An 18,684-nucleotide genomic window follows, 5' to 3' on the forward strand; every position below is an offset into this window, starting at 1 on the left:
TCGCCGCCCCGAGAGTAGGCTGCCAGGCGTCGCTGGTTTAAGAACCAGAAATAAATCCCTTCTTAAACATAGAAGAATATACACATAATATCATGATATTATATGACTGGCAGGAAATAGAAAAGGAAGACCACCCCGCGATAACAACGACCTAGCCTGGTCGCCGCGCGGGTGGTTGCTATGGGCCAGAAACAAGGAAGCGGCGGGTGGAATATTCCAGACCCCTGGTGGTCACTATGCCGCTCCCCAAAACCGGAAATATCCAGTTCATGCTGGGTCGGCGTGGGTGGAAATACCACAGAACAAAGGGTCACGGTAGGCCAAGTGGGTGACGCCAACCTGTCGGTAGAGAGAATAAAAAAAAATGAAGGGCGGGAAAAGCCCGGCCGTAACAGTGTGTGTGTGTGTGTGTGTGTGTGTGTGTGTGTGTGTGTGTGTGTGTGTGTGACTTTTCCTCTTTCTTTTCACTCCTCCTTCCTCTTATTCATTTCCATAAGAACATAAGAACACAGGGAAACTGCAAGAGGCCGGGTGGCCTACACAGGGCAGCTCCAGAATCCCCCCCACTACTCATGATGGGTGAGGTGTAGTTACAGGGGTTACAGGTAGAGGCTTGATCCTCGTTATACCGGCGGTACTAGGCACGCATCCAGTACCCTGTCTCCTTACTGCACCCACACCTCACTGCCACCTGTCGTCCTCGTCCATGTAGCTATCCAGTCTACTCTTAAAACAAGCTATCGTCCCTGCACTATGTGATTGCTGAGTCTATTCCATTCCCCCACCACCCTATTATGTACTATGTAAACCAATGCTTGCATATATCTCTCCTAAATCTATACTTTTCTAATTTAAATCCATTACTGCGAGTTCTATCCTGCTGGCTAATTCTCAGTACTTTACTTATATCGCCTTTGTTGTAACCCTTGACCCATTTGAATACTTCTATCAGATCTCCCCGCAGTCTTCGTCTCTCTAGTGAATGTAAGTTTAGATGTTTCAGCCTATTTTGATATGGGAGGTTCCTCAGCCCCTGAATCATCTTGGTCATCCTCCTCTGAACTGATTCTAGCAAGTTAATGTCCATTCTGTAGTGTGGGCACCAAAACTGGACAGCATAATCTAAGTGTGGCCTAACTAACGCTAAATAGAGTCTGAGGATGACCTCTGCACTCCTGTTGGTTACCGTCCTGTTAATAAAGCCTAATACCCTGTTAGCCCTATTCCTCGCACTAATACATTGCTTCCTTAGTTTTAGGTCAGAGCTCACTAACACTCCCAAATCCCTTTCACACTGAGACCTGCCTATCGCTGTGGAGTCTAAACTATACCCGTGTAATGGGTTGCGTGTTCCTACACTAAGTACGCTACACTTGGTGATGTTAAAATTCATCTGCCATTTCTCTGACCAAGCTGACAGTTTGTCGAGATCCTCCTGCAGTGCTCTAGCAACCTCCCCTGTCCTAATAGTGCGTCCTACTTTTGGTGTCATCTGCAAATTTACCTATGTCACTAGTTATCACATCGTCTATGTCATTGACGTAGATAATAAATAGAAGCGGGCCTTAAACTGAACCTTGAGGAACCCCACTGGTAACATTACCCCATTCGGATTTTTTACCGTTAATGGTAACCCTCTGTTTCCTGTCGCTAATCCACGCCTTAATCCAATCAAATACCTTCCCTCTTATCCCATGAGCCCTGACTTTATTTAACAGTCTCTGGTGAGGTACCTTATCGAAGGCCTTACTAAAATCAAGATAAACTACATCATAGCTCTCATCATTGTCAGCTGCCTCGTATACTCTATTGTAAAAGGATATAAGATTAGTGAGGCACGACTTTCCTTTAGTAAACCCATGCTGTGAGTCGTGAATTAAATTATGTCTGTCTATATGGTCCCTAATACTATCAGTTATTATTGACTCAATCATTTTACCTATAACTGACGTCAAACTAATTGGCCTATAGTTCTCCATAGAAGATTTGTCTCCCTTCTTAAATATTGGAATAACGTGTGCCTGCCTCCATGAAACAGGCACCACCCCTGTGTCTAGTGACTTCCTAAATACTTCTGTTAACTGCCCACTTATTTCAGTTTCACATTCCTTTATTACCCTGGGGAAAAGTTCATCTGGCCCTGGCGCCTTAGTGACTTTAAGTCTATCTATCTGTCTAATCACGAGCTCCCTACTTATGTTGATGTCGGTTAATCCTTCTACCTCTTCTCCCCTGTAGATCTGTTCTCCCTGAGGTATATCATCTAATCTTTCTTTGGTAAATACAGTTAAGAAATATCTATTTAACGCCTCGCTCATTTCCTCATCACTATCAATCAGTGATTCTCCTGACTTAAGCGGCCCTATCTTATCCCTAACCTTGGTCTTGTAAAGCTGAAAGAAGCCCTTTAGATTGGTCTTTGCTTCCCTGGCAATTCTAATCTCATAATTACGTTTTGCCATACGTGTATTTTTCTTTGCTGTTCTAGCTAAATCGTTGTAACTATCCCTTAGGTGAGTTTCCCCCCTTTTGATTCTAACATATAGTCCTCTTTTCCTTCCTATTTCAGTTTTTAGCCTGTCTGTCATCCGTCACAGGTAATTACCTGATGACCTGACTTCCCTGTGAGGTATAAACTGTTTCTGTCCTAATTTAATCTCCCTGACCAGACTATTGTACTCACCCTCCAAGCTACTGACCTGACTAGTGACCTCACCAGAGATTACCGCCCCTCCCTGCTATGGGTCCTGACCTACTTCTGATCTCACTCCCCTAAGTCTCTGAAGCTGCTTTCTTAACCCCTCGTAGTCCGCCTTCCTGAAGTCAGGTATTAATGTGTTGTTACTGCTGACTCTGTCCTCCCATTTAATATTATTATAATATCCATATTCTTGTTTTTCATTCTTTCTTTTACCTCATTTTTTATCATATTTACTCTTCTTTTATTCATTCCTCTTCATTTTCTCTTTTTTTTCGTGTGATTCTCCTTTCTTTTCGTCTCCATTCCTCTTCCCTCTTTCTTTCCTCTCCTCTCCCCTTTTCCTTCCGTTTCTCTATTATTCCTGTTTTCTTTTCCTTCAATCTTCCATTCTTAGCAAGGCGAATTCTTTAACTTTCCTCTTGATTTCCTCTTGTTTTTTTGCTGTGTGATTTTCTTTCCTCTTTCTTTCCTCTCCTCTTCCTCTTTTCCTTCTGTTTCTTTATTATTCCTTATTTTCGTTTCCTTCTATCTTCCATTCTTGTCAAATCCTGTTTCTTTCACTTTCCTCTTTATTTCCTCTTGTTTTTTGCTGTATTTTTTTCCACTTTGTTTTTTCTTTCCTCTTATCCACTTTTTTTTACTCTTTTCTTGCGTTTCTTTACTATTTTTTATTTATTTAATTCTCTCATTTCTTTTTTTTTCTTTTTTAGCATTATTTATCTTTGTTTCCTCTTTATTATGTGTCTGTAGAAACTCTTCTTTCCTCTTCTTTCCACTTTTATCTCTGTTTTCTCTCCCTTTTTTATATTCATTTCATCCTCATATCTACTTCCATTTTTTCACTTTTATTTCTTTTTGTTTCCTCTTTATTCTGAGTGCGTGCAATTCTTCCTTCCTCTTACTCTCCACTCCTCTTATTAGTTTCTTTCGTTTCTTTCCAATTCCTTCTCTTCTTTCATTCTCTATCGACCATCGCTAACCATTTTTATTTCCTTCGCCTCTTATTTCTCCTTTTTGTATGTGTATGGGGGAGGTGTTCTTCTTTCCTCTTGTTTCCATTCCTCTTATTCCTCTTTTTCGTTTTGTCTTTTGTTTTGGTGTGTATTGCTATAGCGTGTTATATAAAACAGTAACAGGTCAGTGCGTTGTTGATCATAAGCTTTGGTTGTACTGAGGCAGACTGTGGCGTGACGGGACATATTAAACAGCTCTGTGCGTGTATCAGCTGTCGACGAGGAAGGAAGTGCGTGGTGTGTGTGTGTGTGTGTGTGAGTGTTGAAAGTAACTATTGATAACGGGGGTGAAAGTTACACTGGATAATAAAAATAAGTAAATAAACGTGTATTTCAAATTTCTTAAAGGCGGTGAAGTAGAGAAATAAGGATAACAGTGATAATCGTAGACAAACCGAAACGTGTGTGTAAAAAAATAACTACGGAACAGCTTTAAAAGAAAACACAAAAGGCGGTGAAGTAGAGAAATAAGGATAACGGCAATAATCGTACACAAACTGAAGCGTGTGTGTGTGAAAACAAAACCAACCATAAGAGAAAAGCTTTACAAGAAAACACAAAAGGAAAACAGTAAACGGAAAGGAAGTTGGCCGAGGAGAAACTAAAGGAACTTGGAAACAGACAAGAAACGAAACGAGAGAAAACTTGGCCGCTAAAAGAAGCAAGTTTGGAGTACGTGAGTGAGTGAGTGAGTGAGTGAGATAGGAAAAAGAAAACAAAAACAAAGAAGAAAGGAAACTAAGTGAAGGTGCTGATAGTGTTGATGGTGTTGATGGTGATTGTGTTGGATTAGACTGGAGACGAACGGAAAGAGTTCTAATACTATTCCTTCTCTTCCTCCTGATCCTGCTGCTACTACTACTACTACTACTACTACTACTACTACTACTACAGCTGCTTCTACAACGTCTACTACTGCAACGGTATCTACTTTAGGTAAGAGAAAAATAGTTTTGTTGCTTCTATTAATTCTTTATGTGATGCTCTCGTAGTTATTTTTCTTCATTAATTCATTCACTCTTTTTTTTTTGTTTCTTCATGTTTATGTCAGTGTCCCTTAATGATTTCAGTGAGGCTCTAGTAGTTTTCTTCTCTCAATTCATTCACCTGTTTTTTCTTTATTTCTTCATCTTTCTTTTTTCTTTCTTTCCCTCTTTCTTTTATTTTTCATTTATTCATTCATTCATTCTTTCTCTTTCTTTCTTTCTTTTCTTATTCATTTTATTCACCTATTCATTGAGTACAGTATCCCCTTAAAATCGTTTGCAAAATACCAGCAACACCCATTACTCACCCTTGCCCGCCAATAGGGATGGAAATGGGATGAGGTATTATTACAAGGCGTCACCCATTAATTAACTTCCTTCAGTTGGGAGTAACATAATGAATGGGAGGAATTATATTAACACGACTCACCTGTTAGTAACCTTCCTTCACCAGGGGACTAAAAATAGGGAGGATGATGGTTGAAACGCCTCACCCATTTGTTAGTCCCTTGCACCTGATTATTAGAGCAAGACCCATTTGCTTATCTCTACCTGGGAAGTAAATGGGAAGATGATTGTTGAAGCGCATTACCGATGACCTTTCTTCACCTGAGGATAAACAACACCCATTACTTACCTTGGCCTGAGAACAACAACAACAACAACAACAACAACAACTTTTTTTTTTTTTTTTACGTTGTTGCCTATTGCGCCGGTAGGCATCTTCCTGGTGGGGCCTGATGGTCGGCCCAAGGCTTCTTCCAGGTGGGGCCTGATGGTCGGCCCAGCCCGTTCTGGCGCAGGCGAGTGTTTATAGTGGCGCCATCCTGCAGTGGCTCATGCTGTCCCCCGGAACTCGTTCTTGATTCGCTTGGACGGCTTCCTCTAGAGTCCGAGTTGATGGGTGGTCTTCAGGACAGCATGTGGGTAGTTTTAAGCCACTCGGCGGTGACTGAAAAATCCGAGTGGTAGCGTGAGGATTCGAACCCGCGTCGTCCATCACTTACGTCCCATTACTTACCTATTTACCTATTTGCTTTACCTATTTACCTGTGAACAAGAGTCTCCTCCTCCTCTTTCATCTCTCCCACCTCCTTTTCGTTCCCCTTCTCCCTTTCATCACCTTCCAACACTACCACTCCTCCTCCTTTACCTCCTCCTTCCTAACCTCCTCTCCTCTCTTCTCTCTCCCTCCTTTCTCTCCTGTTCTCACTTCCTTCCTCCTCTTCCCTCCTTTCCTCGCTTTTCTTTCACACGTTAGTTACCTCTGTCTGCTAATTAGAACATCACCCATTCCTTATCTTTACCTGGGAGTGAGAGGGAACGTGGAGTGCATGATACGAGCGGACCGTGGACTCAGTGCCTGGACTGTGGCGATAGAATGTCCAGGACAGGTTAATTGTGTGGCTGCTCTCTCTCTCTCTCTCTCTCTCTCTCTCTCTCTCTCTCTCTCTCTCTCTCTCTCTCTCAAAATAGTAATTGTTGAGGCTTGTGTGTCCCTCTCCCTCCTGCCCTCCCTCCCCTCGCCGATCATCAGCACAGACGCACCAAGGCTGTAGTGATAGTCTCCTTGGAGACTATCAGTGTTTTGATTATCTCCCTGGAGACTATCAGTACACTGATAGTCGTGAGCAGTACTCAGCGACGTCCACTCCAAGGCAGAGCCGTGCCACCCTAAAGAAGAGTGTCCGCCCACCACGCCCGTGACCACCTCACGGAACACTGCCACGGCGAGGAGAGTGTGTCAGACCATCACAGCCCCTCAACACCACCACCACCACCACCAGCGTCATGGAGGCTGCAGGGAGGGGCGGCAGGAAGGCACGGCGGAGACGAGCTAAGAAGAACATGAACACTGCCGGCAGCCCTGAGGAGTGTCCAGTGTGCATGACAGGCTATGATGGCACCGTGCAGCGGCCGCGCACCCTGCCCTGCGGCCACACTGTCTGCACGCTGTGCGTAGATCAGCTGAAGGTGCAGGGCCGTGTTGCCTGCCCAGAGTGCCGCGTCAGCCACTCCGTGCCCGTGGGAGGGCAGTTCCCTGTCAGCTATGCTTTTGAGGCCTTCATAAAAATGATGAGAGACGCTGAGGTGGCAGCAGCAGCAGCAGAAGCAGCTGGCAAGAATGAAGCGGCGGGTCTCTCCAAGAAAATGCGTTCCTTCCTGCAGGAACAGGAGGCCACAGTTGTGGCCGCCATCACCGCCTGCCGGGAGGCTCAGTCACAGCTGGACCAGTACCAGACGACCCTGGCAGGCTGGGGTAAGCGGCAGCAGCAGCTGGAGGACAGGCTCCTGGGACTGGTGGACCAGAGCAGGAGTGCCAGGGAGCTCCTGCAGCAGGAAGAGTCCCGTGCGGCGGCCAAGGAGGAGGAGCTGAAGAAGGGGGAGCAGGGGCTACAGGCCGTGCTGGAGACGTTGCGCACCCTTACAACAGAGCAAGAAGCAGGCGCGGCGGTGACTGAAGTGTTTCGTGTCACTGGCGAGGCAGAGCAGGCGGTGGAGGAGTGCCGAGAAGGTTTTCCTAATGCCAGCACCGTTACCACCGCCAGGAAGGTGAACATGACATCTAGTGCAGCCCTGGAGGCTGTCCAGGCTGCTCTGGAAACACTTCCTACAGAGGAGCCCAGGCCCCAGGCAGACCCAGACTCCACCGTCATGGACAGACTGCACCTCATCTGGACAGGGAGCTTGACAGCCGAGGACCTCCGCAGCCTGACGCAGCCCGCCAGGCGCCTGCTGGAGGCTGGCCGGGTGTTTGCTGTCCACCAGGCGGAAGGTCAGTGTCGACACGCAAGAATAAGCCTTGAAGCCGGCCAGCTGTGGCTCCACGCCCTGAAGGACCATCCCTTGCCACGGGGCGCGGCAACCCTGCAGGTGAGCGAGGTTGTGCCGCCCTCCCCCCCCTGCACGGTGTTCCTGGAACTGTCCTGGCCGGGCAGCGCACCGCGGCGGGTCCAAATCCGTCTGAGCCCCGACACCCCGCGGGGCAGACAGTTCTTACTGTTGTGCACGGGGCAGCGCGGCCCCTCCTACGTTAACACCAGGTTGTTCCATGTGAAGAGGAAGGGGCAGGCGGGAGAGTATGTGAAGGGTGGGGACTACGAGAGTAACGATGGTCGTGGATCATCCGCCATGCTGCCTGGCCTTGGTGAGGGTGCGTACCGGAAGTCAGGCCGGGCGGGGGCTGTGTTTGGGCTGCGGGGGACTGATCCTACCCGGGGTGAGTGTGGTCACTTTGGCATCTACACCAGAGACCGTCAGGATGGTCGTGGCTCGCGTCGTGTCTTCGGTGAGGTGGTGGACGGACTGCTCGTGGTGGCCGAGGCAGCCCAACACAGGGACATTATGGAGGTGACTGTGGCGGACTGTGGCGTGGTGTTGTGAGGGTAATGGCCATCACCTCCACCACCACCACCACAGCGACAATATGGACTTGATTATCGTTAGTGTTTTGATGTTATCCTGTATTTTTTGGGTCGTTCATGTTTTTTTATATATTGATCATTTCATAAACACTTGATATAATGTCTCCATTCCTCGCCGCATTCTTGTAGCATCCGGGGTGATATTTTCTGCATTACATGAACACTTGATATAATTTCTCGATTTTTCCCTGCATTCAGACTGCACCAAATTTTTCTTCAATAACGTTGTAGTGCGAGTATGGAATAAGCTCCCACCGTCAGTGGTCCAGTGTAACACGATTGACTCATTCAAAAACAAGCTCGATCGTCACTTCCTTCAACTTAATATCAACTAGAGTTGAAATGCATCGTTTTGGAGCCATCTGATTAATGTAGAATCACTTAGGTTTAAGGATAGACCACCTAGTCTGGACCACGGGGTCTGTGTTTTCTGATTTCTATGTAAATCTATGTAAATCTCTCTCTCTCTCTCTCTCTCTCTCTCTCTCTCTCTCTCTCTCTCTCTCTCTCTCTCTCTCTCTCTCTCTCTCTCCTTCCATCAGTGGTCCAGTGTAACACGATTGACTCCTTTAAAAATAAGCTCGACCGTCACTTCCTTCAACTTAATATCAACTAGAGTAGAAATGCAACGTTTTGGAGTCTTCTGATTAATGTAAAATCACTTAGGTTAAGGACAGACCACCAAGTCTGGACCATGGGGTCTGTATGGTCTGATTTTCTATGTAAATCTATGTAAATCTCTCTCTCTCTCTCTCTCTCTCTCTCTCTCTCTCTCTCTCTCTCTCTCTCTCTCCATCAGTGGTCCAGTGTAACACGATTGACCCCTTCAAAAATAAGCTCGACCGTCACTTCCTTCAACTTAATATCAACTAGAGTAGAAATACAACGTTTTGGAGTCTTCTGATTAATGTAAAATCACTTAGGTTAAGGACAGACCACCAAGTCTGGACCATGGGGTCTGTATGGTCTGATTTTCTATGTAAATCTATGTAAATCTCTCTCTCTCTCTCTCTCTCTCTCTATACCTCTCTCTCTCTCTCTATATCTCTCTCTCTCTCTCTCTCTCTCTCTCTCTCTCTCTCTCTCTCTCTCTCTCTCTCTCTCTCTCTCTCTCTCTCTCTCTCTCTCTCTCTCTCTCTCTCAAATCAATTCAAATTGAAAAGTTTATTAGCCTTATGAATACATATTTTGTATAATACCTTCAAAGAAATGGTTTTGCTATGGCTTGGCCCGTTAAACTGATGTTTTTGGCAGGCCTCTTTGTAACTTTTAAGCGGACTATTTATCCTTCCATCCAGAATCGAATTATAATCATACCCGTAAAATACAAACATACACATACACATCGCATACGCATTGTGCCTACGCATAAATATTCATATACATCCATATATATACATATGCTTACCTATATAAGCCTATATACACATATACAGAAATACACACACATATGTGGATACAAATTTACATGCATACATACATGCTCACATGCATATATGCATACACTTCCATATACTCACATATATACATACACATACTTACACATTAATGCCTTTATGCATAAAATTACGCACAAAATTTACATGCATACATACATGTACAAATAAGTACACACATAAACACATACATACACATACATATACACATACATATATACATACACATACATACATATACATACATATACATATACATACATATACACAAATATACACATACATACACATATACATATATACACATACGCACACACATACACACCTGCTTAAGTTGAACAGTGTACGTACGCAACAGTGACCATCCTGTACATTTACGAGTGACAAACGTGTGTTCGTGCGTGCGTGCTGCAGTGCCAGTGTTGAATAATGTGCGCCCTAGCCACCCATCGCTACCGCCCTTGTGACCTGCTTAAACTAAGCGAGGGAGCGGCCACCCTCCGACGGACGTTATTACACGCCCGAAAAACACCAAACTCTTCCGCTATCGAAGCAGGAGAGGCAGACGAGTGGCGAGAAACATCCCTGTCATCATTACGAAAGTGAGTCTGAACAAACCAGTGGTGGAGAAGGAGTACAAACATTTTGAGGTGCCGCGAGCGTGGGATAGTCTGCCCTCTTTACTCCTCTCCAATGTGACCTCCCTTAGCAACAAGATCGAGGAACTAATGGTGACGGTCAGGTCCACTGGTGCTGGTGTGGTGGTCATCACGGAGGCGTGGCAAATAGCTCTTGAGATCTGCAACATCGATGACTATGAACTATTTCACCATCTCAGGACTAATAGGAGAGGAGGGGGAGTGGCCCTGTACTGCCGCTCCGACCCCACTCCTTCACACCTTCAGGTCGACACCCCCGAGGGAGTGGAGGCCCTGTGGATGAGGGTCACACCTGCCCGCCATCCTCGCCACACTGCCTTCATCATCTACTGTGTGGCGTACCCCCCCCCCCCGCGCCCACTGCACAGCTGCTGGTTGACCACATCATCGACACAGCTGACGCGCTTCGAGTGAGATTCCTCTCTGCCAAGTTGGTCATCTGTGGGGATTTTAACCGCCTGGACGTCAACGACACGATGCACCAACTGAATCTCACTCAGGTCGTTAATTTCCCCACCCACCAACAAGCTACTCTCGATCTCATCATGACCGACCTGAGCCAGCAGTACTCACCCCCAGGCCTCTCCCCCCCATGGGACGCAGCGGCCACCTGTCAGTCCTGTGGGAACCGGCTCACACCACCTCACTGCCTCAGTCATCCTCCGCCAGGTCATTCAGGCCCTTGACTGACTCGGCAATCAGACGGTTCGGGCAGTGGATTACTCAACACCCCTGGACTGAAGTGACAAATGAGCCAGACGTCAACCACAAATGGGACCAGTCCAGCAGACCAGACCAGACCAGCACACTATTACCAGCGCCTACCACACCTTCTTCCCCATCAAGACGTTCCCAGACCATCCATATGACGCCCCCTGGATCAACCCCACCGCCAAGAGGCTCATCTCGCAGACAAACAGGGCCCACAACACAGACCCTGCCCGCTACAGACAGCTCAGGAACAGAGTCATCAGGGAGATCAAAACCGCCAGAGCAAACTATTATCCTGAAAAAATACACCATCTTAAACAGGCCAACAACAGACAGTGGTATCACAAGGTCAGGTCTCTTTGTGGACTCGGCAAACATTCACCCTCCTTCCCTTGCACTTCATATTTCTCACCTGACCGGGCGGCCGAGGAGATAAATACCCATTTCGCGGGTATCTTTCAAAGCCTCCCAAAACTTGATCTCACCGTCCTCCCCGCATACCTACCATCCCCCTCCCCATCCCCCTCCGTCCAGGAGAAGAAATTAAGGACGCACAGAGCTACCACGCCCACTGACCTCCCAATCAAAATCTATAAGGAATTTGCCCCTGAATTTGCTCCATAATAAATGCTTTACTTGAACAAAACACTTGCCTTAACGACTGGAAAACTTCCTTTGTCACTCCCATCCCCAAAATTTCCAGCCCTCAGTCCCTTAATGACCTAAGGCCAATCGCCATCACGCCCATTCCCAGCCTCATTTGTGGAGATTTTATTTTTAACTGGGCTTATGATGATATTAGTAGCCACATAGACATCCAACAATTTGGCAACATGAAGCACTCCTCCACCGCTCATTGCCTGGTCAGCTTTCTAGATTTCATACACAGCCACCTGGACAAACGAGACACCTCCCTTGCCCTTGCTTTTGTCGATTTCAGGAAAGCATTTGACCTTGTAGACCACACTGTTGTCATTACTAAGGCCATTGAGCTGGGGCTTCACCCTAATATTGTATCGTGGCTGACTGATTTCCTCAGCGCACGCCAGCAAATAGTTCGCTCCCAGGGCTCGGTCTCCCCTCCTCTTGAGCTGACGTGTGGCGTCCCGCAAGGCACTAAAATGGGTCCGTTTTGCTTCTTGGTGCTCATTAACAACGCCCTCATGGACACACCGCATCGCTGGAAATATGTTGACGACAGCACCTTGGGCGTCCCCGTCAACAACAGGGATCCTGACTATGCACCTCTTCAAGCGTCGCTCAACAACCTTCAGGCATGGACGGTGGACAATAATGCCACTATTAACCACACCAAGACCATGGTGATGCACGTTTGCACGTCCAAGAGAGATTTGCCACCTCTGCTGCTGTCTATTGGCTCACACCACCTCCAGGTTGTCCAGTCCACCAAACTACTTGGCATCACTGTGGACACTAACTCAACTGGAAGCTCCACGTCTCCAAAACCGTTAGAGCAGCCTCCTGCAAGCTGTATATGCTGGGTAGACTCAGGACGCTGGGGGCACCGGCTGCTGAGCTGTGCAGTATTTACACATCTTTCATACTGCCAAAGCTCATGTACGCCTCCCCGGCATGGTCATCGTCCCTTACCCTCTGCCAACAACAGCAGCTTGAGAGGGTTCAAAAGAGGGCATTCAGGGTCATTTTAGGCCCTGACTACCACGCCTACGACAATGCCCTGACCACCCTGAGTCTCCCGAGGCTCTCTGACAGACACCAGGACGCCCTCAGAAAATTCGGCGTCTCCCTGCTTCACCATCCTCGCCACCGCCACCTCCTGCCACCCGACGCGCCTCGCCCCACCCTCTTCACCAGACACCACAACATACTCATCCCCTTCAGAGCGCCGCGAACCGACCGTTACAAACGTAGCGCAGTGCCCGCGATGGTGCGGATGATAAACAATGCCCAGTGACAGTCAAACCCAAATGGCCGCGGTGGAGATTAGCACCTCGCCGCCACCCTCTTAAGGGGAGCGTCTGCCATGTTCTAAGATATTATCAGAGGATCACCATTTTCTCACAGGTGATGTGTACCTTGAGTAGGAACATCATGTACAGTTTTGGTGAAGATTTGTTGAAAAAAAAAAATTATGAATTTTTTTTCAAAAATTTCAAAATTTTGAAATTGAAAAAAAGCATATTTAGAGTTTAGATAGCTCAAAAATAAAAACACCACTGGAACGAGCATACAAAATAAGTGTATTCCTAGAGATTACTTTTCCATTTTTTTTGTTTTTTTTGTTTTTGTTTCTTCAAAGTTTAAACTTAGAAAATTTATATAAAAATTTTGATGATGTTTATCCAGATTCTGATCACTAGCATTTATAGCTAATTTTTTTCTCTTTCCAACGCTATCTTTATGTTTGTGCTAGGTCCATAAATAACTTAGAAATATCAAATAAATGCGCGTGTGACCCTGTTTTGAGAAAACGAAGGAAAACTAAATTTATCGATCGCCCATCGATTCTGCTCTCCGATGACAATGTATTGGTAATGAATGTCAATGTAACTCTAACCCTGTGTAACCACAACATCTTAGTGCAAATTAGCATTGCATTTACAGTTGTTGTGTCCCATATTTTGGCACCTGGTCCCCCCTCCTTGTCGGAGGTATTACTTGGTCGAAGCCAAGGGTATCAGAAGACGCCACCTTCCTCATTGTACCCATGGTGATCAAAGAACTATAGCAACTCGCGAGGAATATAGAAAATAAAGAGTTCAGTGTATTCCACGTGGGGGAGAAGTGGCGTGCCTTTCCTTTCAAGGTTTGTGTGGGCACTGACGCAGCGACGCTCTGCCTGCCTGCCCGACACCACCACCACCACCACCCACACTCGAAGAGATGCCAAGTGTCGCAATTCATGAAAAAAAATATCCTCTATTGCAAAAATTACGGACATAAAAGCACTGATTCATGTATGCATATTTTGGCGCGTAAAGCGCTCTGTATGGCAACACTACCAGATATTTAAAGGGCCGCCAGACCGCGCGAGGATTTAAATTTTAAAAAACTAACCTCGCCACGTGACACCCCATTGTATCCCTGGTATGATGAGCCCATAAAGTGAATTTCGAGGAATTAAAAATATTCATCAAAAATACCCCCCCAGACGCTCCCCTTAAGTGCCCCCCTCACACCACCCTCCCTCTCCCTCATGTCTCTAATTTTAGCTCTCCCAAACCACCCCCCACCCTCTCCCTCCCTCTAGTGTAGCCTATTTACTATTAGTTTATTGTATTCTTAATTTGTATATTTTCAGCCTAACGGCTGCCTTACATTAATAAACCTATTATTATTATTATTATTATAATTATTATTATGTATAACATAATACCAACATACATACATGCATTCATACATATACGTACTTACGTGCAATAATACATACATGCATACATACATGCAAATGCACATACATACACATGCATACATATATACATCTTACATATATATACAGATTTATACATACATAGATACATTACATACACGGATACACTAAATACATACATACATACATACATACATACATACATACATACATACATATATACATATATACATACATAGATACATACATACATACATACATATACACATTTATACATACATAGATATATACATACATACATACATAAATACATACTCACATACATAAATTCATACACATACATTGAAACGTACCTACATCTAGATATCCAGTAAATACTTTTTGATATTGATCTTAAATGTATCTTTGTTACGGTAACTTTTTAAGGTTATCAGGTAGGTTATTCCATAGTGTACAGCCGTGGCAAGAAACGAACCTCTTTTGTGCCTCGGTGTTGGGGAAGGCTGGTCTTGACTGTTGTCTGTTACGGGTGTGGATGTCTGCTGCCGTCTGTAGTGAACCTGTGTTGCTCTGCATCAAAATTAGCATCAAAATTAGCGTTGGCTATTAATCTTATCATTTTGCTATACTGTACTATTCGTATTGGTTTTAATGCAGTGTTGTGAACCATCCCCCACACCAGGTTTCAATAGTGTAAATATGGGTAAACTCTACTGTTGTATAATATTATTAGGGTGTCAGTGTTCATTAATTTCCTACTTTATATAATATTCCAGATGTTTTAGCCAATTTCGATATTATGTGATCAATGTGTGGTTTCCAAGTAATTTTGTCACCTATAAATATTCCCAAGTATTTTACTGTTGATGATCTTTGAATAATTTTGTAGCAGATTTTTACATTAATTGTTTCATCATTTTTTTTTATTTTATTGCCAGCTAATATCAAATAATGAGTTTTTTTCTGCATTTAAAGATAGCTTATTTGCCCGTATCCAGTGAGTAACATGATTAAGCTGCTGATTTAAAGTGTTGGATATTATAGTTATCTCTGATCCAGAGTAAGTTATATTGATGTCGTCAGCAAACAAAAGGAATTTGAATTGACGTGAGGATGTAACTATATCATTGATTTATAACAGAAACAAAAGCGGACCCAAGGTATAACCTTGGGGTACCCCTGTTGTGACTTTGACAATATTAGACGACACATTATTTACACATGTATATTGTTACCTACCTGTTAAATAGCCTCTATTTCCATACCTATTCAGTTTTTCCAACAAAATGTTATGGTCTATGGTGTCAAAAGCTTTTCTTAAATCTAAAAAGACGCTGATAGTGAAATCCCCTCTTCCCTGTGCTGTTAATATGTGATCAATTAATTTCATGATGGCTGGTTTGGGGGACAGACTTTTCCGGAAGCCAAACTGTGAGTCTGTTGAGATGTTGTTTTCCTGAAGGGAGTTTGCTACTCTACTGTACATTGCTCTTTCATAGATCTTGCTAATAGATGGGAGTATGAAAATCGCTCTGTAATTTGACACTTCAGATGATAAAAATGAAGGACGTGACCAGGAGAACAAGTAGTAGAAATTGACCTCTCTTCTGACCTTTTAATCTTTGTTTGTTATTGTTTTCTGTTACTGGAGCGGCGCCTAGCGGGATTTTTTTGTTGTTTTGTTTTGTGCCCTTGAGATGCCAACCCTCCTGTAAAAAAAATCATATGGGAAGTAAATAAAGGAAGAAATAGACCAAGTAATAGAGGAGGATAGAGGACATAGATAATATAGTGACAGAGTACACAGACGCAGCATCTAGAGCTTAAGACTGAAACACAGGATAAAGTAAGAAATAGACCAAGTAATAGAGCAATAGATGACGATAGAGGACATAGATAGACTGACAAAGTACACAGACGCAGCATCCAGAGAGCTTTAGACTGAAACACAGGATAGGGAAAGTAAGAAACAGACCAAGTGATAGAGTAATAGATGAACATAGAGAACATAGATATGGCAATAGAGTACACAAGGGCAGCATCCAGAGAGCCTTAGACTGAAACACAGGATAGGGAAAGTAAGAAACAGACCAAGTGATAGAGTAATAGATGAACATAGAGAACATAGATATAGTAACAGAGTATACAGACCACATAGTTATATACATAGAGGGTTCCCAGAGCCTGGATTTTGAAGCAACTGGCGGCCATCTTAGGGTGACGGATGGCGAGACAGAGAGAAATTTAACATCACATAGTTATGTCTGCTATTGCTATTATCAAGTTACCAGCGCCTCGGCGATCCTCTGTCAGATAGACTTGTTATTTTCTTGTCCATTTTCTACCCACTGATTATTGTTACATTGGTACATGTCATATTCCATCTGAATCGGAAAAATATGCTGAATTTGAAACTGTAAACGAAAATTTAATGCAATATAAAGTGCATTAATGACAAGGAGTTGAAACAAAAAAGGTGAACAAAAATGTTTATACACAACCATAATCTTTTTCTCATTATTTTATTGTAGGTTTACCTAAGTGCAATAAATTTGTGATCATGATATGCAGCAATGTCTCACGATGATCGGCTCAATTTTCCAAAATATCATAATGGTGGCTAGCTAATAATGGTTAAGTGTAAACATGTGGAATCATTGAAAGGTCGCCAATCCGTCACCCTATGGCGGCCGACCACAGAGTTAACAGGCAGGAGCAGCGGCTTCACCTCTCACCCACAGAGTTATATACCTAGAGCGCGCGCTCCCGTGTTGTGGGGTTGGCGGCTGGTGAGGCAAGCTACCCAGCCGCGGCAGCCATCTTGGGGAGCCCACTTTCCCTCACTCTGTGGTAGTGGTTTTGGTGGTGGTGATGGTGGTGGTGGTGGTGATGGTGGTGGTGGTCTTGATGGTGGTGGTGATGGTGGTGGTGGTGGTGATGATGGTGGTGATGGTGGTGATGATGGTGGTGGTGTTGGTGGTGGTGGTGATGATGGTGGTGATGGTGGTGGTAGTGGTGGTGATGGTGGTGGTGGTGGTGATGGTGGTGGTGGTCTTGATGGTGGTGGTGAAGGTGGTGATGGTGGTGGTGATGGTGGTGGTGGTGGTGGTGATGATGGTGGTGGTGGTGGTGATGATGGTGGTGGTATATAACTGTGCTCTCACCGTGTGGAGAGATTGGAGTTGAACCCTCTAGTATATAACTCTGTGATACAGACGCAGCATCCAGAGACCTTAGACTGAAACACAGGATAGGGAAAGTAAGAAACAGACCAAGTGATAGAGTAATAGACGAACATAAAGAACATAGATATAGCAATAGAGTACACAAGGGCAGCATCCAGAGACATTCAGACTGAAATGTAGGTTACAGGAAGTATAAAAGAGAGCAGAACCGAGAGTAAAAAAATGAGAAAAGAAAAAAAAGTTAAAGAAATACTGACATAGACCGTCCTCGAAAAAGAAACAGAGGAGAATAAAAAAGAAAGAAAAAAACATGGAAAAACAGACAGCCACAGAAAACCACAGAGACTAACAATGCGAAGCCGAACTGGAAGAAAAAAAAGACAGGAAGGGAGGAGAGAGAGAGAGAGAATAAAACATGGAGGCTGTACCATTATGATTGATAGGCGTACACACACACACACACACACACACACACACACACACACACGTTATGTTTACAAACTATGATGTGGAACACTCTCTCTCTCTCTCTCTCTCTCTCTCTCTCTCTCTCTCTCTCTCTCTCTCTCTCTCTCTCTCTCTCTCTCTCTCTCTCTCTCTCTCTCTCTCTCTCTCTCTCTCTCTCTCTCTCTCTCTCTCTCTCTCTCTCTCGTACAGGTATATGAAAGGTGTGTTGTGAAGTCGTGTGTGTGTGTGTGTGTGTGTGTGTGTGTGTGTGTGTGTGTGTGTGTGTGTGTGTGTGTGTGTGTGTGTGTGTGTGTGTGTTCGTTTGTTTGTGCACCTGGCTTTCCTTAATCACAGGTATTTATTGAGATTCATGTCCTCCTCCTCCTCCTCCTCTGTTTCTGTTAGCCTCTTTTTAGTTTTTTTTGTCTTCCTCTTCTCATCTTTATTTTATTTCTTTTTCTTGTTGTTTTCTTCTATTTTGTCTGCTTATTCTTATTCTTATTTCCTCTGTCCTCCTTTTTCCTGATTATATCGTTTTGTTGACTTCTCTTTCCTCCTCCTCCTCCTTCTCCTCCTCCTCCTTCTTCTTCTTCTTCTTGTTCTTGTCTTTGTTCTTGTTGTTCTTGTTCTTGCTCTCGTTTTTTTTCTTGTTCTACCTCTTCTTCTTCTTCTTCTTCTTCTTCTTCTTCTTCTTGTTCTTCTTCCTCTTACTCTTCTTCTTCTTCCTCTTCTCTTTCTTCTTCTTACTCTTCTTCTTCTTCTTGTTCTT

At 44.5% G+C, this 18,684-nt stretch overlaps 2 protein-coding genes across 2 annotated transcripts in view; both read left to right on the forward strand.

The window, feature by feature from the left end:
• Positions 1-18,684, forward strand: part of LOC127009848 (uncharacterized) — a 98,751-nt gene that overhangs the window by 14,358 nt on the left and 65,709 nt on the right. The window lies entirely within an intron of this gene.
• Positions 6,261-18,684, forward strand: part of LOC127009850 (E3 ubiquitin-protein ligase TRIM32-like) — a 96,406-nt gene continuing 83,982 nt past the window's right edge. Inside the window, exon 1 of the mRNA XM_050883219.1 lies at positions 6,261-7,994. Within this exon, the coding sequence (XP_050739176.1) occupies positions 6,492-7,994 (1,503 nt within the window). The 5' untranslated portion in view covers positions 6,261-6,491. The remainder of the gene's footprint in view (positions 7,995-18,684) is intronic.

The sequence above is a fragment of the Eriocheir sinensis genome, chromosome 42 (assembly GCF_024679095.1).
Source record: "Eriocheir sinensis breed Jianghai 21 chromosome 42, ASM2467909v1, whole genome shotgun sequence".
Taxonomy (NCBI): domain Eukaryota; kingdom Metazoa; phylum Arthropoda; class Malacostraca; order Decapoda; family Varunidae; genus Eriocheir; species Eriocheir sinensis.